Here is a 24037-nt window from a genome sequence, read left to right as displayed (position 1 = left end):
CGAAGAATTTCAGCATTTCAGCTGCTGCCTCTATAGGAAGGCTGTGTCCTGGGTACGAAAGCACGGTGTGTATTCACTGAGAAAGATGAGAAGGTAATGTACGACATGCTGTTTGCGAAAGCAGTCAACCGTTGGCAGACTATCCGCGTCCGAGGTGCACGGCGAACAAACTATTTGCATTTCAAGAACGCGTGCATGTTCACCAACCATGATATTTTGGGAGGCAACCGACCAGCAATTTAAGGCCTAAGCACACTTAGCGTATTGACCCCGCAAGTATGTCCGTCGGTCTGTCTGTCCATCCGTAACGCCTATCATACTGCGCTCCATAAAGATAAACAGAATAAATCCTAAAATGAATAACTTGAAAATGTTTGGGCTGAACATCCGCACTTGCAGATGGTGAATATATCTGAGCCTTAAATATTATTTCCTAAAAAGTGTTGTAACGGCGCTACAAAACAAATGTCTGAGGAGGACATTTTCCGTGAAGGCTTTGCGGAAATATTTGGTGACGGTGAAATAACAGCCAGCTCTAGGACCACATGTAGAGCCGACTTCTATGACATTGGCAAAATTCTGGTTTGCCTAAGTTGAATTATAAGCACGCCACATACCCGATGCTTCTCGGTGGTCGCGGGATGCACCTTCGTTGAGAGGTTCCCTCACAGACCGAAATTCCACCAATCTCTGAGGCCTCCTGCGCAACAGAGAGAGATAAGCACTCAATGAGTTGACAAGGATAACTAGTCATGTAGTATTATTGTGAAAGTCTAAAGTGGCTTGTGGCAATGGCTCATACCCGAAAAAAGCGGCGCCTAGTCCAGCAAGAGAAAGAACTAGTCTCATATCCCCTTAAGCAAGCAAAAATAGGTAGTGCGCTAGGTACTCGCATGTGTCATTGAGGAGTTCGACATACAACGCCATGCAATTACTTCACACTGCTACTCGTTGTGTCTTGAAAGAAGCCTGACCCCTCGGATCGCATAAAGCACTAGAACGTGTGTAGCAGGCTTTCGCATTGAAAGTGTTACAGGAGTGTAACATGTTGCCGAACTTTTTATGTGGGCCTCATGACAGTCGATAATGGTTCGACGTAGATGGACAAAGTCCTAAAGAGCGACAAGGGCTTATAATGTTGAGCAATTTTAATGCGGTTGGTCATGACCGACATGGTTCGGATAAAGTTCATAAGGACAACGTTTAATCTAGGTTGGATCAGTTCCAATAAGGTTCATGCACACCGATAAGGCTTGATTATTATCGAATTAAGTCCAATAAAGGCGATAACCGATAAAGTTGATAAGGGTCGCATCCAGTCCAATAAAGTTGATAATGACCGATGAAGCTACATAATGGTTTCTAATAGTTCGATCAAGTTTGATAAAAAATTGGGCTGCGTGGCACATTGGTTTGGAAGCAAGTTATTAAGGTCACTTTCATTATCCATCTGATTTGCTTGCAAAAGGCTTAGTGATTGCAATCACATACCAGTTGTAGTTCAGAATACCCGGACGGTCTTACTGCTCACTTCTGTTGACTTGACATACGACGGAGGCATATTGGGTATGACTGCGTCAGTGTTTTATTACGAAACGTTCTTTGAGCACCGTCATCAACATTTCTGACCATAGCTGCCGCAAGCTGCTGCTGTTTTGATTAACACTCGACTGCGGGACGACGGCGCCATCTAAGAACAATGGCTCACACTACTTAGCGGTTGAAGGTAGAGGGGGAAGCCGGCTTGCGCATACGGATTGTAGGCCCTATGATGGAGAGGGCGAGGGGGGCCACCAAACTGAGGGCTGCGATTAGACGAGAAAGAAGGCACCGGGGAGGATGTGGCCTCAGGTTGCGCATGCGTTGCGTCGCTTCTTAACCGCTTGGACGGTCGCATCGACGCCTCCAAGGGGAAGTCGGGTACTCCCAACAAATGGTGCAGAAAGCCAGCTTGCCTCTTCCAACGCCTATAACACTGGTTGCGTTCAAAGGCAGGCTGAATCGCAAATATCCTCTATCGGGGCACCCTTGATCCAGATGAGAAGGTACGTGAGATGAGCCGAGAAAGTGCCTCGCAAGTTGTGCTCTATAGAGGTAATAATGCGGCACGTTGCATCTCTTGTATGTTTTAACTCCACGTGATACGTAATGCGGCATCTGACACGTTAGGCCCACTGCGTTGATGTGTGAAGCAAGTGTCTACCGTGGTTCGTTAATGATGTTGTGAAACTTGTCAGCACGTAGACTAGCCTCGACAACGTTTGCTACCCAGTATGTCTAGTAAGAAGTAAATGGTAAAATGAGCGTTCCTATTCTTGTTACCTCACGCTCAAGATAGAAAGTAGGTAATTTGCAATGATTATTATTTTTATAAGCTTACTGTTATGGCGCTGCAAGGCCTAAGTTATGTACCAAATGGAAGAAAGTGTTCAACTTCCAATTTGGAGGTGGACCTTACAACATCAACGTTGCCAATGCGTTGGCATTGGGCAGTGCCATCAAGGTTAAATCCTTGCGTGGGTAATTTTAGAGAATGGTAACTCTTTCACACATCCACAGCCTAGAACTGCATCTGGAAATTATCTGTGTACATCATAGTACCTGCATAGTAAATATCATAGTACCTTACATAGTAAATAGCCGGGACATTGCGTGGTGTGTCTTTCGCAAGCGTCTAACAGTAAGTGTGTCCTGATCGGCGCCGATTCAAATGTGCGCTCCTTGCGTACATTTTATGTGAAAGTACGCCAATATTCGTGAATGTCGGCTTCGTTTGCAGTAAAGTAATAAAGGTTAACGTAACAACTGATCACTGGTTAATTACTCAGATGATAGGTTGCCCAGGATCGAGACATTGTGAAATATGAATAAATTTATCTCTGACCCAGACCGTGCGAATTAAATCATTTCGGATTGCCCGTTGCAATAAGAAACGAATCATTTTCGAAGAACTTCAGCGCTTGAGCTGCTGCCTCTGTAGGAGGGCTGTGGCCGGCTAACGAAAGAACGGTGCCTATTCACTGGCAAAGATGAGAACGTAATGTAGGGCACATTGTTAGCGAAAGCACTTGTTTGTCTGATAATTCACTTGCACGTCTTCACTACGGCACCTGCAACAGTGTAATCGGCTATGGTCCGTCGAAGTAACTGAATCGATCAATGAGCCTGAAGCGGCATTGGGAATCACGCTGCTTGCATGCGTTGAAATACTGCAAGTTGTCTACAATTTGCATACAATTTCTCTACTACAATTTGTCAATCAGTGTCTATCGACAGATGTCCATGTGCAGACGTTGCCACTCTCGAATTCCTAGAGATAAATACCATGATAATTACCATGCACCAAGGCATACGTAATACTGCGTTGTCCGTTCACCTCTAAAACTGCGCGTAGATACAGCGGCCTAACTTGAAGCTCCATGGCGATAGTTGGTAAAGTTCGCCAGAATGAGGCTGACCATGGGGACCTGCGCTGAAGACGACTTTCATTATAGGCCTAAAGGAAAAAGGAAAGCAAGTGATAGCAAATTTGAAACTTAAGGGCGGAACAATAACGAAGTTACTTTCTGGAAAATGTTCCACTGGCAAAACGAAAACCCAAGCAGCGTTTCAGAAAATGCAAGAACGTTTGAAAGTTCATCCCGACGTTTCCTCACGAACAAGGCCGATTTTTCTAGGGCCAGTGTGGAGGAACAAGGTGGGCAAGTGCATATTGGAAATTTCTGAAAGGCTACAGGAACTCAATATTTGCGTATCAGTTACGTCAAAAGTGTGCACACGGCACTAACTGTGACACTTGGCAATAAAGAACTTTGCGTGACTGCTTAGAAGAAATGTTTTGGTTTTTCAACGACTGCTTAGATCACACGTCCTACTGCCTTTAAATTCGGATGCCTTTGAGACGTGCCAAATTGTCCTGTTTTTATTTTTCCATTTCTCGTTCCTTAGGCTCATGAAAGTGCGCTTTTCTAACGATGCATCCTGCGCGCGTGAAATTGGGGCGACGCCAACAAGCAGGCCCAGTACCAAGCCGAGAACACGCCGGGTGTCTTTAGCAAACCTATAAAGGTATGTTCTCATCGGTAACGACGCAATCGTGTGGTTTTCGCAAACACTTAATACAACAGTAGCGTCGAGGTTCGTCAATGTCAAATTTCGGGGCGGTGACGTAATAGTACTGACCACTTGTGAATAATTCAGGTATTACCGATGAGGATAACTTCCAGCGTAAGAACCGTTTTGGCCGTCTCCATAAGATGGAAGGATGCGCATTCGATGAGGAAGATTTGAAAGTTTAAAACATGCTGCAGGACATATAATTTTCGAACGCGGCCGAAGAGTCGTGAACTACTCGCGTTCAAATAAAACGCGCAGGCCCACCATGATATTAGCGAATGCAACCAGTCCACGCCAGGCTGTTTTTCGCAATGGACGCTTATTAATCTCACATTCATTACCTATGTAATCTCCTTGCGCAACGCTTAGTTTGCAACGCCTTGCTTTTCGTAGATCGGAATGCGTGGTATATCTTGGTACGCACGACTCTGGCCTCAGCCAATTTACGACTGATGCGTATGCCGTATCTCTCCTCATTGGTTTTTGTTTGTAGTTTGCGTGATACCTGACATGGTACTCTCGCAGGTAAGGTGTGTGGTAGGTGTGTGTGGTAGCTGCTGTGGTATAGGTGTGTGGTATGCTGCTGAATACCGCGGCTGTTTTTTGTGATGTTGCGAAAAATAGAATTGCCTAGACCTGCCTAGACTATCCGCTTCCCCACGAATGCGCCTTTGCTACTTGATCTAAGTAGCGGTGAGAAGAAATGGCGAAATGAGCCTTCACTTCGCATCGTCGCACGCTCAGGACATAATACGAGCAAAGTTTAGTCGTTTTCATTGACATCAACTGATTGTTATGACGCTGCAAGCCCTAAACAGATGCACCAGAGCGAAGAATGTGTTTTGTTTCCACTTAAAAAAAATAGGCTTGACACCATTAACGTTGACAATGCTTTGGCATTGGGAAGTGCCTTATAAAGCTAAATCCTTGCGTGCCTCACTCACTGAGTGCTTAATCGCTGACTTCAACACAGACAGGACCTGCTTCTGCACAATGTCTGTTCGTATAGTGGTAGCCATTTGAAGATGAAGAGAAGCTATATACCTACATCCAAAATCACCTTGCTCGTGGGCATCATTGCCGAACTGTGCTTAGTGTGGCGTTTGCAAGCTGCATACGACCATCGTTGGGGCATCCGCTGAAATACAAACCGTGTAGATCGCAGTGAATGGTGTCGTCGCAATTCAAGAAAGATAGTGGAGAATTCCGCGTATAAAAGTGGAAAGTAGCGAAAGTTGATTCTGACTGACACCCACCCCACTATATAACTAGAAAAAAAAAATACTTTGCAGCGTATAGGAATATATGAATATCCCAACGGTGCCAATAAAGCGCCCGTGGTTTGTATTTCTACTGCCATGTATTGCCTGATAACTAGCTTCAGCGAAGGTAAAGGCGAGAATATCAAGATTATCAGAGCAGCGCTTCCAGAAATGAGCGCATTGGCAGGCACATCCACACGAAAGGATACGAATGCGCAATGCCATGTCTGAGTACGAGGCGCTTAGTACGTAAGAGCGCAAGAACGCAGTTTCAAACGGGCTCGCATATCCGGTGATAATTTGTCCCGACCTGTACCTGCCATTTTATCTAAAGAGTCTATACAGGCTATTTACAAAAAAATAGTTTGAAGTATATTTGCATTGTTTTCCCTTTAGGTTTCAGTTTACCACAACGCAATTTATTATTTTACTAACAAACGATTTACGATTTCACTAGCAAGCGAATGCTGTTTTCAACACTCCATTCACTTTGTAGCCAAACATCTATTGAGCATCTTTACACTGACAACAGAAATAATAAATAATCGTTTTTTGTTAACGCGAGCCTCGTAGTTCAGCACATACCTAATAAATCCCTTTAAGGAGGGCAAATATGGCGACTGTACACAGAAGGTGCGGCTCCTTCTCGTGACTGCTCGCACGTGTTCACCGCACTTCCTGTCCAGCTGTTGCGGCTGGTGCTCCATTCGCCGGGCGTGCTAATCGTCGCTCTCTTCGCCTTCTTGATAGGCGGTGTGGTTCCGCTAATCGGACTGGCCGTACTCCGAAAGCGCTGGACTGAGCGGCTAGAAGAGAAAGGACACAGCGTCACGACCCCGGCAGATACCTCAGGCAAGACCACGTTCGCACTCCGGATACTCGTTGTCGTCCTTACGTAAGTGGAATGCAGCAGTGTGCGTGCTAGATATCCTAATGAAATAGGAACGTTGGGAAAACATTTTCTTGCAATGTTGAATCAAGTTGGCAAATAATTCGTTAAACATTGTTTTACGCACACATTTAACACACGTGTAGGTAGTTTAGGCAAGGATTAACAGCAGCACCCTTCGTGTCTTGCTGTTAATCAAAATTATGCCTGAAAGTATGAACCTTTTATATTGTACTGATATAACTAAAATCGTTGCAGACAATGTTTTTAAGTAAATTTACTCGATCTTGGCGCATTTCTTTCAGAAGTGTAGCTTAACGACACTGTATCCATAGTACGATCAGTATGATTAAAAGACGCAGAACACGGTTTGAAATACGATTTGTCTACTGTAGCCATTGAAGACCTCCATCGACAAACGTCACTAGTCTGGCAGTGTGCTATGCAAAGACCATGATAATTACCTATCGCCTAGGAGTAGGCATTAACACAGTGGTTTGCGCTTTGAGCACCGAAAGTGCATCTCACCGCATTGGCGTGACATCAAACTCCGGTGGCGATAGTTTGAAATGTTTCGTTTTTCCTTTCTCTGTGGCGAGAGGGAGACTGACAAAGGGGAAGTTTCCCGAAGACGATGCCTGTTGTTGTCATAGGCCTACGTGAAAGATGGCAACGAATGGAAAACCTAAAGCTGTATAGAAAATAAAGTGTACGTCTTGCTGGTAACTGCTGCAGCAATAAAATAATACCCCAAGCTGCATTTCGGAAAAAAAATGTAGTTTGATGCATCCCGACGTCACCGGATAAAATCGGGTGGTTTTTATGGAAAGAGAGAAAAGTAAATTTATTGGTCCCAAAGCAACTAATGCCCTAGTCCAGGGGCCACAGGAATCGAAGTGGGCGCTGTCACTGGTTAAATGCGACGTTCGATGACAGCTTAAAATAAATGTTTGCGTTTCTCAACGTCTGCTTTGGTCAAACATCTGTGTCTCTAAGTAGGGGTACCTTTTGTGAGTTCCAATTTGTCTTTTTCATTTTTCGTTCCTCAGACTCGCGAACAGTGCGCATTTCTCACGATGCATCCAGCATGCATGACATTGGGGCAGCGCCTAAGAAGCCGGCGCAGTATTTAGCCTAGACATTGCCTGGTGCCTTCGGAAGCCTGTGACGGTAAGTACGCTCTTATCGGTGATGATACAACGTGTCCCTATTGCGTACATATTATTTAATAGTAGCCCCAAGAATCCTCAGTATCGACTTCTTTTGCAGTCACATAATTACTGTTCAGTAGTTTATAATCTAGAGATGATCAATTGCCACTTAGACATTGTGAAATCTCTGAAAAAAATTTTGTTGTGGCCCAGATCATATAATTGTGCCGTAATATTTCGTTGTATTAACAAACAGAAGCTTCGAGTACATGATCAGCTGCCATAGTCATTACGAACTGGTTAGTGAATACAAGCCAAATTGTCATTCATGCTACACCATAACCTTCAAACGATCCATTCCTTTCATTTTGCAATGAGAAGAGGTGGCTTTATCACTTACGTGTTCCTTTTAGGCCTTTAGAGCTTTCGTTTGTTCCCAGTATTGCGAATGCTGATAGCAGGGACAAGCCGCGCCAAGTTTTCAAAGGCACAGGTTGTTTGGTAAATCAACAGCAAGCATGCTTTATAGCGTTTTGTTGCGGTTGCACGTGTAATCGATTGTTGTATCATGCCGACAGGCTGTAGTTCATTATACTCATCACAGTAACCTGCATAAAGGTTTTTCTGGAACCAGGCAATGAATCCAAGAAATCCACGGAAGGGAGCGCCTTATGTTTTTTTTTTGTTTCAATTATTTATCGTTTATACACAGTTGAAACAACCACCTTCCTACTTAATCCAAAGGAAAAGCTTGCTGCCACTAGGTTATGGCTACGTCTGCTTGCCCGTCCACTTAGTCGTTGCAGTGGTCGATCATGCTGACAGCTGTAGCTGAATTGATGACCGAAACCCAAACTACGGACTTCGTACCTATTGATCCATGACTATTTCCTTATGCCGGTCCACTTAGTCCTTGTAGTGTTCCACCATGGCGGCAGCTGCAGCTTAATTGGTGATGCACAGAACTCCTTGTGGGGAGGTTGTTGGTGCGATAATTCACTTGCACGTCTTCACTGCCGCACCTGCCACACACTAAGCTGCTACGGTCTGCCTAATTAAATGAACCAATCAACGAGTCTGAAGTGAATCGCGCTGCTTACGGTTGTGTGGATGCGTCAGTGCGCAAAGGAGCAAAAAGTAAGCCATAGTAAAGCAGCACTTGTATCAACATGTGTCGCCGCCACGGTTATCTGGTGAACTACGGGTACCTTTTGTGCGTTCCAAGTTGTCTCTTTCATTTTTCGTTCCGCAGAACAACGAACAGCGCGCATTTCTCACGATGCATCCAGCGTGCATGACATTAGGCTGGCGCCAAAGAAGCCAGCGCAGTACATGGCCGATACATCGCCTGGTGTCTTCGGAAGCCTGTGCCGGTAAGTGTGCTCTTATAGGTGACGATAATAATGTGCGGGCATAGCGTACGTTTTATCTAATAGTAGCGCCGACATTCCTGAATGTCGATTTCTTTTGCAGTGACGTAATAATACTGATCCGTGGTTTATAATTCAGACAAATGGGACGTTGGACGACTGCTTAAAAGAAATGTTCGAGTTTCTCAGCGCCTACTCTGATCGAACATCTATCTGTCTCTAACTTCGGGCACCTTTTGTGCGTTCCAAGTTGTCTCTTTCATTTTTCGTTCCTCAGACCAACGAACAGTGCGCATTTCTCACGATGCATCCAGCTTGCATGACATTAGCCTGGCGCCAAAGAAGCCAGCGCAGTACATGGCCTATACATTGCCTGGTGTCTTCGGAAGCCGGTGACGGTAAGTGTGCTCTTAGCGGTGACGACACCAATGTGTGAGCTTTGCATACATTCTATCTAATAGTAGCGCCAAGATTCCTGAATGTCGATTTCTTTTGCAGTGACGTAATAATTACTGATCAGTGGTTTATAATTCACATAAATGGAACGTTGAATGACTGCATAAACGAAATGTTTGCGTTTCTCAGCGCCTACTTTGATCGAACAGCTGTGTCTCTATGTACGGGTACCTTTTGTGCGTTTCAAGTTGTCTCTTTCATTTTTCGTTCCGCAGAACAACGAACAGCGCGCATTTCTCACGATGCATCCAGCGTGCATGACATTAGGCTGGCGCCAAAGAAGCCAGCGCAGTACATGGCCGATACATCGCCTGGTGTCTTCGGAAGCCTGTGCCGGTAAGTGTGCTCTTATAGGTGACGATAATAATGTGCGGGCATAGCGTACGTTTTATCTAATAGTAGCGCCGACATTCCTGAATGTCGATTTCTTTTGCAGTGACGTAATAATACTGATCCGTGGTTTATAATTCAGACAAATGGGACGTTGGACGACTGCTTAAAAGAAATGTTCGAGTTTCTCAGCGCCTACTCTGATCGAACATCTATCTGTCTCTAACTTCGGGCACCTTTTGTGCGTTCCAAGTTGTCTCTTTCATTTTTCGTTCCTCAGACCAACGAACAGTGCGCATTTCTCACGATGCATCCAGCTTGCATGACATTAGCCTGGCGCCAAAGAAGCCAGCGCAGTACATGGCCTATACATTGCCTGGTGTCTTCGGAAGCCGGTGACGGTAAGTGTGCTCTTAGCGGTGACGACACCAATGTGTGAGCTTTGCATACATTCTATCTAATAGTAGCGCCAAGATTCCTGAATGTCGATTTCTTTTGCAGTGACGTAATAATTACTGATCAGTGGTTTATAATTCACATAAATGGAACGTTGAATGACTGCATAAACGAAATGTTTGCGTTTCTCAGCGCCTACTTTGATCGAACAGCTGTGTCTCTATGTACGGGTACCTTTTGTGCGTTTCAAGTTGTCTTTTTCATTTTTCGTTCCTCAGGCCAACGAACAGTGCGCATTTCTCACGATGCATCCAGCGTGCATGACATCGCCGATACATGGCCGATACATTGCCTGGTGTCGTTAGGAAGCCTGTGACAGTAAGTATGCTCTTAGCGGTGACTACACCAACGTGTGGGTTTTGCGTACGTTTTATCTAATAGTAGCGCCGAGATTCCTGAATGTCTACGTCTTTTGCAGTGACGTAATAATTCCTGAGCAGTGGTTTATAATTCACATAAATGGAACGTTGAATGACTGCATAAACGAAATGTTTGCGTTTCTCAGCGCCTACTTTGATCGAAAATCTGTGTCTCTACATACGGGTACCTTTTGTGCGTTCCAAGTTGCCTCTTTCATTTTTCGTTCCTTAGACCAACGAACAGTGCGCATTTCTCACGATGCATCCAGCGTGCATGACATCGCCGATACATGGCCGATACGTTGCCTGGTGTCGTTAGGAAGCCGGTGACAGTAAGTATGCTCTTAGCGGTGACTACACCAACGTGTGGGCTTTGCTTACGTTTTATCTAATAGTAGCGCCGAGATTCCTGAATGTCTACTTCTTTTGCACTGACGTAATAATTCCTGAGCAGTGGTTTATAATTCAGATAAATAGGGACGTTGGATGACTGCTTAAATGAAATGTTTGCGTTTCTCAGCGCCTACTTTGATCGAAAATCTGTGTCTCTACGTACGGGTACCTTTTGTGCGTTCCAAGTTGTCTCTTTCATTTTTCGTTCCTCAGACCAACGAACAGTGCGCATTTCTCACGATGCATCCAGCGTGCATGACATTGGGGTGGCGCCAAAGAAGCCAGCGCAGTACATGACCGATACATTGCCTGGTGTCTTTAGGAAGCCGGTGCCGGTAAGTGTGCTCTTAGCGGTGATGATACCAAGGTGTGGGCTTTGCGTACATGTTGTCGGATAGAAACGGCAAGATTCGTGAATGTCTACTTCTTTTGCAGTGACGTCATAATTACTGGTCAGTGCTTTATAATTCAGGGATGATCGATTGCCACGGAGGCATCGTGAAATGCCCGAAAAAATTTTATCCTGTAAATTTTCCTTAATATGCCGTTGTTGTAAGAAACAGAATCTTATAGTACATGATGAGCTGCCACAGTCATTACGCACTGGTTAGTGAATACAAGCCATATTGTCATTGATGTGGCACAATAGCCTTCAAACGATTATTTCTCATCAGTTTGTGATGATTAGAGGTGCTGTTTCCTAAGGTAATCGCAAATAGAATTAGGAATACCTTAGACTTCTCTCAACCAAAGGACCAGCAGGATTCCTTAAAGGCTACTCAACAATATACCATATTTACACTATCAATCAGGTGATAGAGAAATGTGTGGAATATAACCAACCCTTATTCACAGCTTTCATTGATTACGAGAAAGCGTTTGTTTCAGTCGAAACCTCAGCACTCATGGAGGAATTACGGAATCAGGTTGTAGACGAGCCGTATGCAAAAATACCGAAAGATATCTACAGCGGCTCCACAGCCACCGTAATCCTCTATAAGGAAAGCAACAAAATCTCAATAAAGAAAAGTGTCAGGCAGGGAGATACGATCTCCTCAATGCTATTCACAGCGTGTTTACATGAGGTGTTCAGAGACCTGGATTGGGAAGAATTGGGGATAAGAGTTAATGGAGAATACCTTAGAACCTTAAGATTCGCTGATGATATTGCCTTGCTTAGTAACTCAGGGGACCAATTGCAAGGCATGCTCACTGACCTGGAGCTGCAAAGCAGAAGGGTGGGTCAAAAAATAAATCTGCAGAAAATTAAAGTAATGTTTAACAGTCTCGGAAGAGAACATCAGTTTGCGATAGGTAGCGAGGCACTGGAAGTGGTAAGGGAATACATCTACTTACGGGAGGTAGTGATCCGGATCATGAGACTGATATAATCAGAAGAATAAGAATGGGCTGGGGTGCGTCTGGCAGGCATTCTCAGATCATGAACAGCAGGTTGCCATTATCGCTCAAGAGAAAAGTGTATAACAGCTGTGTCTTACAAGCCCTCACGTACGGGACAGAAACCTGGAGGCTTACGGAAAGGGGTATACGTCAATTCAGGATGACGCAACGAGTTTTGGAAATAAGAATATCTGTAACGTCAAGGAATAAGAAAAGAGCAGATTGGGTGTGGGAACAAACGCGAGTTAATCACATCTTAGTTGAAACCAAGAAATGCGCATGGGCAGGGCATGTAATGGGGAGGGGAGATAACCGATGGTCATTAAGAGTTACGGACTGGATTCCAAGGGAAGGGAAGCGTAGCAGAGGGCGGCGGAAAGTTAGGTTGGCGGATGAGATTAAGAAGCTTGCAGGGACGACATGGCCACAATTTGTACATGACTGGGGTAGTTGTATGGGAGAAGCATTTGCCCTGCAGTAGGCTTTACCAGGTTGATGATGATGATGATGATGATGATGATGATGATGATGATAGGTGGTTTTACACTTACGTCTTCCTTTTAGGCATTTAAAGCTTTTGTTTGTTCCCAGTATTGCGATCGCTATTTTACCTTCGCCGTACATTACGGCCGCTGTCTCTAAAGGAGCTCGTAGCAGCGACAAGCCTTGCTAAGTTTTCAAAGGCACAGGTTTGGTGAATCAGCAGCAAACGTGCTTTATAGCGTTTCTTTGGTGTTGCACGTGTAATCAATTGTTTTAGCAAGCCGACACGCTGTAGGATATTATCCTCATCACAGTAACATGTGTAAAGATTTTTCTGGAACCAGGCAGTGAAGCCAAGAAATTCAACGAACTGAACTCCCTATGCTTTTTTCTTGCTTTCAATTATTTCTCGACTACACAGATTTGAATCAAGTCTTCCTACTCAGTTCAAATGAAAAGGCTTGCTACCTGTAAGTTTCCAGTCTACTGACTTCCTACGTGTTGAGCTACGGCTACGTCTGCTTGGCCGTCCACTTAGTCGTTGCAGTGTTCAACCACGCTCACAGCTGTAACTTAATTGGTGAAGCACACAATGTGTTGCGTGGAGGTTGTGGGTTTTATAATTCACTTGCCAGTCTTCACTGCGGCACCATCCGCAGTCTAAGTTGCTTTGGCCTGTCGAATTATATCAATCAATCGGCGAGTCTGGAGGAGCAGTGTTAATCGCGCTGCTGACAGTCGCGTTGAGGTGTGATTGTGCAAAGGAGCAAAGAGAAATCTGCAGTAAAGCAACACTTCTCTCGAGATGTGTCCTCGCCACGGTCGGTGCAGCGGGAAGCCACCATTGCACAGCCGTAAAAATAAACATCCTCACAGTTCTTGATCCGCGAAACCTCCTCACGCAGACTCCTAACTGACGTGAATTGCCATTGAATAGGAATGTCAACCTATCAAATTCACGCAACGCATGCTTGTATCCCAGAAAAAGCAAGCTCAAGCGCATTCGGAGGCGCGCTGACACACATATCATATTTTACTCTGTGTTATCATTGAAAATCTGTCTCGTTAGCTGATACTTGCTACGTGTAATATTTTCACAGTCATAAAACAACGGCTGTCTGCCACACGCATTAGAATACATCCCACAAGAAAGCAACAGTGGTCTCGTTCACCTTGAAGCATTATTCTTGCCGCCATTCTTTGAGGCAGCGCCATCAACTAAGTCCAAGGTCCAATCTTCATATTTCACCTGGAAAATAACTGCATGCAATGATATATATAGAATTCTTAAATTTCCTGATAACGAAATATGCGCTCAGTCAAAACCACCGCAGACAATATGGTCAATCAAGCCAGGTGCTTGATTTATAGCAGGCTCAAACTCAACGTTTTGTCATTTTGCAGTTAGTGTATAGTTATAGATCTTGAGCTCCGCAACATGGCGTCTCATGACCTGTTTCAGGCGGCATCCAAACGTCTTCGCCGGCTCGCAGTGCAACAGGACGTCGAAGACGACCTCAGCGGGTCCACGGAGGCTGATTTCCAGGCGCATGCATCATGGGTTCGGTCCTCCTGGAGTGAGGCACACAAGGCGTCTCGGCACCTGCATATATTCGTGAGCTGCACCCTGACGGAGTCCGGATCGCCTGCGGTGACCGCACACACACCCACCGCAGGAAGGTCATCTGCGCACACTCTGAGCCATTCGATCGGCTTCCATATACGCAGCTCTTTACAACAAACCAAGGCAAGGTGCTGCAGTGCATCACCGATGACCCCGCCAGCTCGCAGTTCATGCACACCGGGTCTGTTACCCGGTTTGAAGACTGCATATATGGAAGCCGATCGAACTCTGAGCCATTCGATCGGCTTCCATATATGCGGCTCTTTACAACGAACCAAACCAAGGGAAGGTGCTGCAGTGCATCACCGACGACCCCGCCAGCTCGCAGGTTATGCACGCCGGGTCTGTTACCCGGTTTGAGGACTGGCGTTTCGTCCACAAAGCCAGGCTCAACCTACTACCTCTAAACAGATCCGGCATGTGGGAGACAGGCCGCGAGCAGCGCTGCACGACCTTTGTGTGCATCAAGAAGACGCTGCCCCACGTCCTCTGCCACTGCAGGCATAGCACCACTCGCCACAAGAAGATCGTGGCTCTCGACGCTAAGATTTCGCCTGTGCATCAACACCTTGCACTACGGTACCGACGTCGTTGGCGCCGTTGCACTCTAAGACCCAAAAACTATCCGTCAATGCGAAAATTTTCCTCACGATCCTATCTTGATCTCTTTGAAAAAGTTGGTCGTGAGTGAAGATATATCAGCATCACGTGAGATTTATCATCACTACTTGGCTCATCACAAGCCCTGTGGACACCTTGACCTGGAACTGTGACATGACTCATGTTATTTGATACTTTCGCTCGCCATCTTTCTCTAATTTTTTGTTCCTCACCACTTTATTTTCTATACAGTGAATTACTGCAGAAAATGCTTGTCTTTGGTGCGACCGAAAGTGCCGTTATGAAACAATGGAATAAAAAAAATCAGCTTAATATGTGTGTGTGTGAGTGCGCTTGCGTGCGTGCGCGCGCAACCCATTTTTACCACTACCTCGTGAGTGGCATCTCAATTTTAAAAAAATACTCGTATTTTTTTACTCTCACGTTTCTAAGAATAACGCATTGAAACAAATGTGCCTGTCAACTTCAATTGACTCCCAACTGGCGTAGCCTCCCCTGCCTAGAAGACGACCGAGACCCCGGGGTCTTAGCGGCTGCTTCGGCTAGCTGGACGGCCCATACATGGCCTCGCTGGTTTCAGCTGAGCCTGCCTCTACCCTATATTATCCACGAAAAGCCGGCCATGCGCAAGTTGGCCCGCGCAGAAAGATGGCCTCCAATTCTGCTCAATCTCGCCGCTCGTTCTCCGTTTTGCACTGGGGGTGTGTGCACATTATCGGTTTAGGTTATCAAACATTTCTTGCAATTCGGTCCCAGTGCTGATATTCCAGGTAATCCAAAATAAAAGCAGAAATAGGAGTTGTGAAAAAAATGGACATTGTAGGGATCGAAAATCACAAATATTGCAAGGAACCGCTTTATTCCAGCCGGGCTCGCGATGCTTCCACGAGGATCCAGCTGTGGAAAGCCGGTTCGCACGTAGGCACGTATCTCCTCGGGAGTCCGGACTATACGCGGCCTCTTCATTACGATGGCAGAAAAGTGACATTCAAAATGGAGAACAACTTGTCTTTCTCGTTTTTTTTTTGTATACATTCACGTGGACGACATTCGTGATACCGAGAAGCAGGAGGAAACTAGACACGCGGGGAGTTCTGATGGCACCGCCACCACGGCAGAGCGCAAGGGAACAAAGAAGAAAAATGCACGGATGTGTAGTGTTAATACCATGGCTGTAAAAACAAAAAGTAAATGAGTAGAAATCAATTTGGTTTGAAGAAAAAAGAGGGTTTTCGTATTTCCAGACGTCTACACTACCCCCAACTGCCGGTGCTGTGGAATTCACCCGGCTACGCTTCCGCATATGCTGTGGGAGTGCCCGGCCCAGTACACACAGAGTAACACCACGACTCTCTCGTCGAGGTTGCATGAGGCTCTGCGGAGCTCCGCCCTCGACGACCAAACCTGGGCGACCCAGCACGCCCGCGAGGCGGCGGCGAGGCAAGTTCTCGACGTACCTTCGTCGGGCCCGGCCATCATAAAGTGCTGGTTCTACAATAAAAGTTTATTCCTCCTCCTCGGGAATTTGGAGCCTAAATCGCAATCATTTTAGAACAAGATCTTGGGAATGCAAACTGATGATGATGACGTTGCTTCGTTTTATTGCACAAACCTACTGCGTGGGGAGGGGGGGCAGGGCACGAACCGCGTGTTATGATAAAAAAAAATCCAGAGAGAACCTTTCAGTCGCTGCTGCCCCCGAGACTATCGTGGGGCTGTCTTCCGCCGGTTCGCGGCCCACAGAAGGTGACTCCACTAGAACAATAAACTAACAGTGATGCGATATTGATAAAGGCTTTAAGTTTTTAGCACCAACTCCAAAACAAGGCCGCCTGTGAAGTGGCTCTACCATGCTTCGCAACTGACGCTGCCTTGAGTGATGACAGGAAAGATGGCAGTGTAACGATGCACAGTGTTGTCACCACCTCTTGTTCTTCATACGACATGCGCTACGCTATCGAAGGAAGCAGTTTTAATGTTCGCACACAGAGATACCAAAAGATTCCCAGTCTCGCCCTCTGGAACATTCCGTTAAATTTAGTGGTGCAGACTGGACTGTTGCAATAACGTCCGTTCTGTAGGAACTTCAGTCTGACGAAATACTTTTAAGCTGAAACGCACGGCCCCAACGTAAGAGGCCGATTTTTCTTATAGGACCACGTGCAGAACTGTTGTCATATTTAGTGAATTACTGCAGCAAAATGCTTAGAAATGTTTGTCTTTGGTGCGGTCGAAAGCTTTCTGGGAACTAAAACAGTTTGCCGAGCCGTCATTCGCGCCAACCTGTAGATAGAGTACGCGATGCACGGCTCAGAATCGGCTTGGGCATTTTCATCCTCATTCTCTCAACCGCCCAGCTTTAAGCTTCGCTAACTATTTTGCCACCTCAACGGTGGCATTCATTTCATGGTAGCAGCTTCAACTCTTACACAGGGAGAGTATTTCTTTACACCTCCTTGAGCTGATATTCAGGGGAAGCCGTACTCTATGTAGCCACCTTACGCGTTGGCCGTAAAGCGGTGTTGTAACTGGCACAACATGGCACAATAACTTTTTTTTGTGACACAAGCGCTCATGTGAGTTGTCATCGGCGTCATAGAGGTATAAACACTGCTATTGGTCAGACGAACGTTGGTGTTACGTCATTTAACTGGTTGCGCTTCGCCAGCAGGTGGTGGCCGTCTTGACTGAGAAGAATCTGGATGGCCCACTGCTCAACAGAGGCCACAGAGGAGCAGCTTCAAGGTAGCAGGCTTTCAAGGCACTACTTTATTAGGCACCACTGATTAGTAACAAACGTGATTCCTCCAATAGCTCTTGCTCGAGTCAGCAGTGGCCGACTGAGAAATTCTGCAGCCCCGTGACCCCCCACGTGTCGCCATCGTAGCTCTGGCGGACATATTCTATCGAGCAAGGCGCGCATGTGAGTTGCTGCTGTAAACCAATAGGAGCTTTGGAAACGGCCACATGGTTTACTGCCGCAGTAGCAAAATAGTAAACAATACCGAAAAGTGGTAAGTGCTTGCGACCGTGCAAATTAGGCATTCGGTCGCCACTGCTGAGCCTTGGCTAGCGAGAGGAAAACTTGCTCCAGCGTCTTCTGTCCCGCAATGGCGTGCTCGAGAGGAAAATCCTTCTGCAGCAGCTCCACCTTGCGGAAGAGCTCACTCCACGGCATGCGCTCCGACAGGTGATAGTTGAGCACGTTCTGCGGCGGAGACAATATTAAATTATCCCGTTTAACGTCTCGAAACAGCGTAACAGCGAAACGGCTTCTCGAAACAGCGCAGCGTACACACGCTGTAATGCGGAGCTTCATCGTATATAGTGCTCTCGCAGCGCTCTTTAAAGAAGCACACTCTTGACTTTTTTGACCCGTCATTTCAAAGCGAAGAGCTCTCTTTGGCTACCGTGGCAAAAATTTTTGGACTAGCCGGGAAGTATCTGAGGCACGTATTCTCACGCGGCAGATAACCTAGTTGCGGGACGCGTTTGTCCCCGAAGCGACCTCATTCATGTCTTTAAACTATTTCGACGGTTCCCCGAACAAGATAAGCAAAGGAGATAAAAATGAAAGATAAAACACAGCTGTTCCTTCAACACCTCATTTCGGAACGACCAGCCTACGCATACGTCACTAGTTCCTCGACATGCAAACACCTTTGCGTGAAATAGAGCTCAATTTGTCCTAGCCATATTACACGCCGTGATCCCTGAATAGGTTTTTATCACTGTTTTGAAGAGTACCACAGGTGGGGCTCAGACGCGCGTTGCATTCTAATGGTTCTCCGCCATGGCGCTATATTCATTTCACTTTGGTGTGTACCCAGGCGCGCAACGCTATGGTGACAGCCATCTTTCATGCATTCGCTCCTGATCCAACGGGCGACCCAAAGAAGCATTTCTTTCTTCCTTAGGCAAGGTTAGGTTGGGTTAGGCGCATTTCGATTGGGCACTCTGAGTCTATGCGTATAGGATGTAGCATAGTGGAAAATTATACTTTGAATTTCAATAAAACGAAAAGAAATATGAAGTGTTATTGATTATAACGAAGTAAACATGTAATGTGGCTATACGGTACCAACGTGTGACAAATATGTTACTATAACGTACATCGCATATAACAAATATATGTTTTGCGTGGGGTGCGTTGTTACAAGTAGGTTCCACACACAGAAGACGATAAAGGACACTATGCCGCCGATAACCGGCGTGAAATGTGATGGCAGTGGCCTCCGCATCTGGGTGACGCCACGTTCTACAGCTTGTGTATAAAAGGACCGGCTGTGTTAACTATGGCTGCTGTATACCTGGTGAAGCTCAGTGAGCTTGACGCCGACAAAGTGTCGAGCCACTGCCTCCATCAAGCGCTTCGCAGCATCCGGGTCTGCACCATGCCGGAGCGTGAACTCGAGTCGGTATCCGCAGCCGTGTTTGTCTCGCAGCTGCTGCAGCGTGCCCATAGACGTGAGCCTGCCGTCGGCCATGATGGCGAAGCGTTCGCACGACAACTCGCACTCGTCGATGCTGCGACCGCGCGAACGGAGCAAGGCGGTGATTCATCTTTGAGCTTTCACAACCCGAAACCAGACTTCTTTCTTTTTTCGTTTGACGGGGGAACAGAGACATGCGCGTGACGGCAACCACACGCTATGCAACAAAGCCATTCGATCTATCAGGAAATGTGTCGGATGGCCTCACCTGCCCCCTTTCAATTTTTTCCTAAAGACTAGCCAGCCAATCGCACGACCATCCTGCCTTGGTATCTCACTGGCTATGTCATTGCGCTGCTGAGAACGAGGTCCATTTTGGGAAATGAAACTCTGAAATTTCATTATCTTTCCCTCATGATGAGTACCAGTAAGGAATCCAAGAATTGTGCATTAAGCTATCGTTCCATTCAAGCATGTTTTAATGGCTTCCAAGAGTCTGACCAGTAGTGCTTTCGACGGGTCGTCTGACAGGATCAGTTGCTTTTGAACTTCGGTGAATGCTACGGTGAAAACCTGGTGGGAACTTGTCAAAAGTTTGTTTGATGGCCTCTTGGAGCCTGCCATACTATGGCTGAGATAGTTGTTACATATAAACAGTTCTGGACCCGCCGTGGTTCCTTAGTGGCTATTATGTCGGGCTGCTAAGCACGAAGTCGCGGGATCGAATCCTGGCCACGGCGACCGCATTTCGATGGAGTCGAAATGCGAAAACACCTGTGTACACCAATTTAGGAGCACATTAAAGAACCCTAGGAGTCCGAAATTTCAGGAGTCCCCCACTACGGCGTGCCTCATAATCAGAATGTGGTTTTGACACGTAAAACCCCATAATTTTAAACAGTTCAGGCTTAAGGCTATATGTATTAGGCATTCTAATGCTCGCTTTCATGGCACGAAGTAGAAGTGTTCTCATTCTGTGGCACCTAACACGTGCCAAGAGACATCAGATATAACTAAAGAAACCTTGTGTCGAGGCCGATTCTGTTACAATAGGCTTATAAATTAAGGAACAAAAATAAATTTATCTGTACGGGCAGATTGTTATTGCGCGGTACAAACAAAAGAAAATTTTGACCTTGTCTGATAATCCATAAAAAAGGCGATAATGAATGGTGGTTGGCCACACCATCCTGTTGTTTCTACACTAGCCCTCCTTGACGTCATAGATGACGTCATTGGCTACAGCACCCAGTCTCACACCCTGACGCACCCACAATGTGGTTTCGGTGAGTAATTCAAAAACGAGAACTTCGAGCTTACATTTCTCCCTGGTAATCAGCCTACTATAACTTTAATGTTCCTTTAGGTGTATACGTAACGTGTAGTGCACTGGGTGGAGCATGCTGAATACACCGTCAAAACCTATTCGAAGCTTGCTCGACTTGTTCTTTTTGCTACCGATCGTTCGACGGACCCGGCGGGGTCATCACGCATGTGCGTTTTGTGCCTACAAATGGACCACGCGTGTGATAGCCAGCTCACTTGTGCGAGGCGAACATGATGGCAATGCGCGCGGTCTTCTTGATTCGCGACAGGGCACGGCCGATCCTGTCCCTCGACATGGCGTCCACTCCCGTGTACGGCTCGTCCAAGAAGAGGAGCGGGGGCAGGCCCAGGAGCGCCACGCCCACGCACAGCTTGCGCCGAGTGCCGCCACTGCACATAACGTGATTTTGTCACGTGATTTAAACAGACAGACAGACAGACACAGACAGACAGACAGACAGACAGACAGACAGACAGACAGACAGACAGACAGACAGAAAGACGGACAGACGGACGGACGGACGGACGGACGGACGGACGGACGGACGGACGGACGGACAGACAGACAGACAGACAGACAGACAGACAGACAGACAGACAGACAGACAGACAGACAGACAGACGGACGGACGGACGGACGGACGGACGGACGGACGGACGGACGGACGGACGGACGGACGGACAGACAGACAGACAGACAGACAGACAGACAGACAGACAGACAGACAGACAGACAGACAGACAGACAGACAGACAGACAGACAGACGGACAGACAGACAGATTGGCAGCGAAGCTGACAATGAAGTCAGAGCAAACACGGCGAAAGTGAATTCTAACTCAGCTAACCCTTACAAAAGGAATTGTTGAAATGTCATTGTTCAACGTCAACAAATGACATTGAAAGAACATTTGGCAATTGTTGAAACATTATTGAGGAAGTTGTTGACAAGTGTTGATAATTGGCCCGCGACATTTTGTTAAAACATGATTGGGCTTTTCAGTTTGAAAGATTATTGTTGTATTGTTGAAATTATGAGGTATTTCAGCGTTAAAAGTCCATTGAAGCATTGTTGCAGATATTTTGAGTCTCAACATTGAAAGTTCTTTGAAATATTGTTGCAGCTGTGTTGTTATGTTGAAATTGTGTTGAAATCATGTTGAAAGCCCTTTATGCCCCAGTGTGTATTTAGCAGTGTTTAAAAGTGCGCTTAAAATACCGGTGAGCTATGTTGTGTTGCATATAAGTATCTTTGATGACACGATGCTTGCTGTGAGAGCATAGGGGTAAAATTTAAATACAGGCGCTTTTGCTTTGCAGGGCTCGGTCACCCTGGGGTCAATAGCATGCTCCTGGATTGCTTATAATAAACCATATTGTAAAGCTGCTAGCAGGAATGCTGTGCGACTTTTTTCATTGCCACACTGAATGGTCCTTCACGAAATCAAGAGTGATGAACTGATGGAGACAAAAACCATTTTTCTAGCTGAAGTGTTTATTTGTGACCAAAGACATGTGTAAACGTACATCCATTTCTAGTTTGAGAACATCAGAAACTTCGTAAAAACTATTGCAAAGTACAAGCTTCCTGCAGCTTGGCACCATAACAAAATTGAATACTGAAAGATAGAGTCTGTGTGGCCCTCAAGTAAAACACATTTCCCAAAAGAAATAAATCTCTAAAAATAAGTACCTCAATAAATAAATGTACAAGCAGACTGACATGACTGTAGATAAGAACACTCAAAAAAGGTACATGCTTTCTCTATTAGGTAGCCTGTGGTACTATAACCATCGCACGATTTGCATGAGCCCACAGCAGTCACTGAGACACTGATATGCAGGGTGGTTATCTTTAAGTTTCATGGAATTTATTAAAGACTGGCTGTCTCCGTGGTAATATGAAAAATATATGACATCCCCAACCAGCGCATATAAACCTCCTCATAATAATATGAAAGACGTATAAAATTCGGGGCACTTAGTAATTAACACCACTTGAGCTTATACCCGTGTCACACGGGCACATTTGGAAGGCCTTCCAGTCGACGGCCTTCGAAACGCCAGAACTCTATCGACTCAAAGGAGTTGTCGCGCTGCTACACGGCACTTTTGAAAGGCCGTTGAGTGGTTCCGGCGTTTCTCGCCAAATTGCGTGGCGTTGCGTATCTTTATTTTCGTTTTCATGTCACAAAAAGTTAAACAACATTAAAACCACTTAAAAGCACTATAATTTCTTTTATGTTTGTTTATAAATTACAACTATTGTTTATACATTGCCTTACATGTATGTTTAGTTTTTAAGTTGTTGAGTAGCGAAACTGCGGCAACGTTTGCGTCGCTACACGTCGCTGTTGTCGAGAGCAACAAAGAATTTAAGAGCGTTGGTCGAGAGTGTGTGTAGCTCGCGCATATCAAGTGGCAAAAATACTTTATTGAATCATTGATAACATTCATATATAGTATTTTTAGAGCATTTTGGTTTGATTTGTTTTTTTCTAACCGTGAGTTGGAGCACACTGTGAGCGAGAGGGCATGTTCGCGCCGTTTCCGTTTCCGTTGCTCAAAGGCCATCGAGATTTCGATAGAGTTGTAAGGTGCTCCGTTGACTCGATAGACTATTGACTCGGCGGCCGTCGAAACCGCCCGTGTAGCAGCTCGAACTTGACCTTTGAGTCAACTGTCTATCGGTTGGAAGGCCTTCCAAACGCCCGTGTGACACGGGTATTAGAAGAAATAGCTCTAGCAGTCTTATTTATGGATCCTTTTGGCGGAAAAGGTCCGATCACTAGTATAGAAAATCCATGTCGAACAATAGTTCATTTTCTCATCAAAACCTCACCTTTCCAACTTCATGTAGGATGACGCTACAGGCGTCAAAAGCTTTTATTGAGTTCAGCCTTTCTTTTTTCACGACAATACTCTTGACACTTACAAGTTTCATTGTTTTATCTTTAGAATACATTGTAATAGTTCCCTTAAGAGTTAGGTTAAAGGTGGTAATTAGTAGTTAAGCTACCGAACTGTCATATAATCTGTTAGGTAGACTCACGTTGACGCTCTAAATATTCATTACATCACTCCGAGCTGGTATTTCAATATGGCGTCACGGGAAACATATCACGTTTTGTCTCGCTGTAACAGTGGGCGCACTGCTACGGCAACAGCTTGATGTACAAATAAAGCATGATTTAGGCTTCCTCTTTTGATGGCCGCTTGATAGATTCTGTCAGGAAGTGTCTTAAAGCGACGCTAATGAGAAACAATACGCAAGCTCGTTATAACGAAGCGCGATATAACAAAACGATGGATATATCGAAGTAGATGCAATTCCCCCTTGAAATCACGATAGAGATCATGTATTTTAA

General features: G+C 45.7%; 1 protein-coding gene and 1 long non-coding RNA gene across 17 annotated transcripts in view; one reads left to right on the top strand and one right to left on the bottom strand.

The window, feature by feature from the left end:
- LOC135912888 (uncharacterized) overlaps positions 1-15213 on the top strand; it is a 34588-nt gene extending 19375 nt beyond the window's left edge. For 7 of the 13 annotated variants that reach the window (XR_011508014.1, XR_011508013.1, XR_011508015.1 and 4 more), the window contains 11 exons: positions 3949-4068; positions 6129-6273; positions 7317-7437; positions 8671-8791; positions 9066-9186; positions 9460-9580; positions 9855-9975; positions 10249-10348; positions 10622-10721; positions 10996-11117; positions 14129-15213. This is a non-coding gene — a long non-coding RNA (uncharacterized lncRNA). Of the gene's footprint in view, positions 1-3948; positions 4069-6128; positions 6274-7316; positions 7438-8670; positions 8792-9065; positions 9187-9459; positions 9581-9854; positions 9976-10248; positions 10349-10621; positions 10722-10995; positions 11118-13087; positions 13137-14128 lie in introns of all 13 variants that reach the window. The other 6 variants (XR_011508019.1, XR_011508016.1, XR_011508022.1 and 3 more) reach the window with 6 other exon arrangements.
- Positions 15214-17835: 2622 nt separating this feature from the next.
- LOC135912887 (phospholipid-transporting ATPase ABCA3-like) overlaps positions 17836-24037 on the bottom strand; it is a 77683-nt gene continuing 71481 nt past the window's right edge. For 3 of the 4 annotated variants that reach the window (XM_065445463.1, XM_065445462.2, XM_065445464.2), the window contains 3 exons: positions 20887-21060; positions 19222-19438; positions 17836-18119 (listed from right to left, as the gene is read on the bottom strand). In XM_065445463.1, coding sequence (XP_065301535.1) covers positions 17949-18119; positions 19222-19438; positions 20887-21060 — 562 coding nt within the window. In that variant the 3' untranslated portion in view covers positions 17836-17948. The remainder of the gene's footprint in view (positions 18120-19221; positions 19439-20886; positions 21061-24037) is intronic. The other variant, XM_065445465.2, reaches the window with a different exon arrangement.

This window comes from Dermacentor albipictus, chromosome 8 (genome assembly GCF_038994185.2).
Source record: "Dermacentor albipictus isolate Rhodes 1998 colony chromosome 8, USDA_Dalb.pri_finalv2, whole genome shotgun sequence".
Lineage (NCBI taxonomy): Eukaryota > Metazoa > Arthropoda > Arachnida > Ixodida > Ixodidae > Dermacentor > Dermacentor albipictus.
Note: the sequence above shows the minus strand (reverse complement) of the source record. Positions and strands in the feature narration are given on the sequence as shown.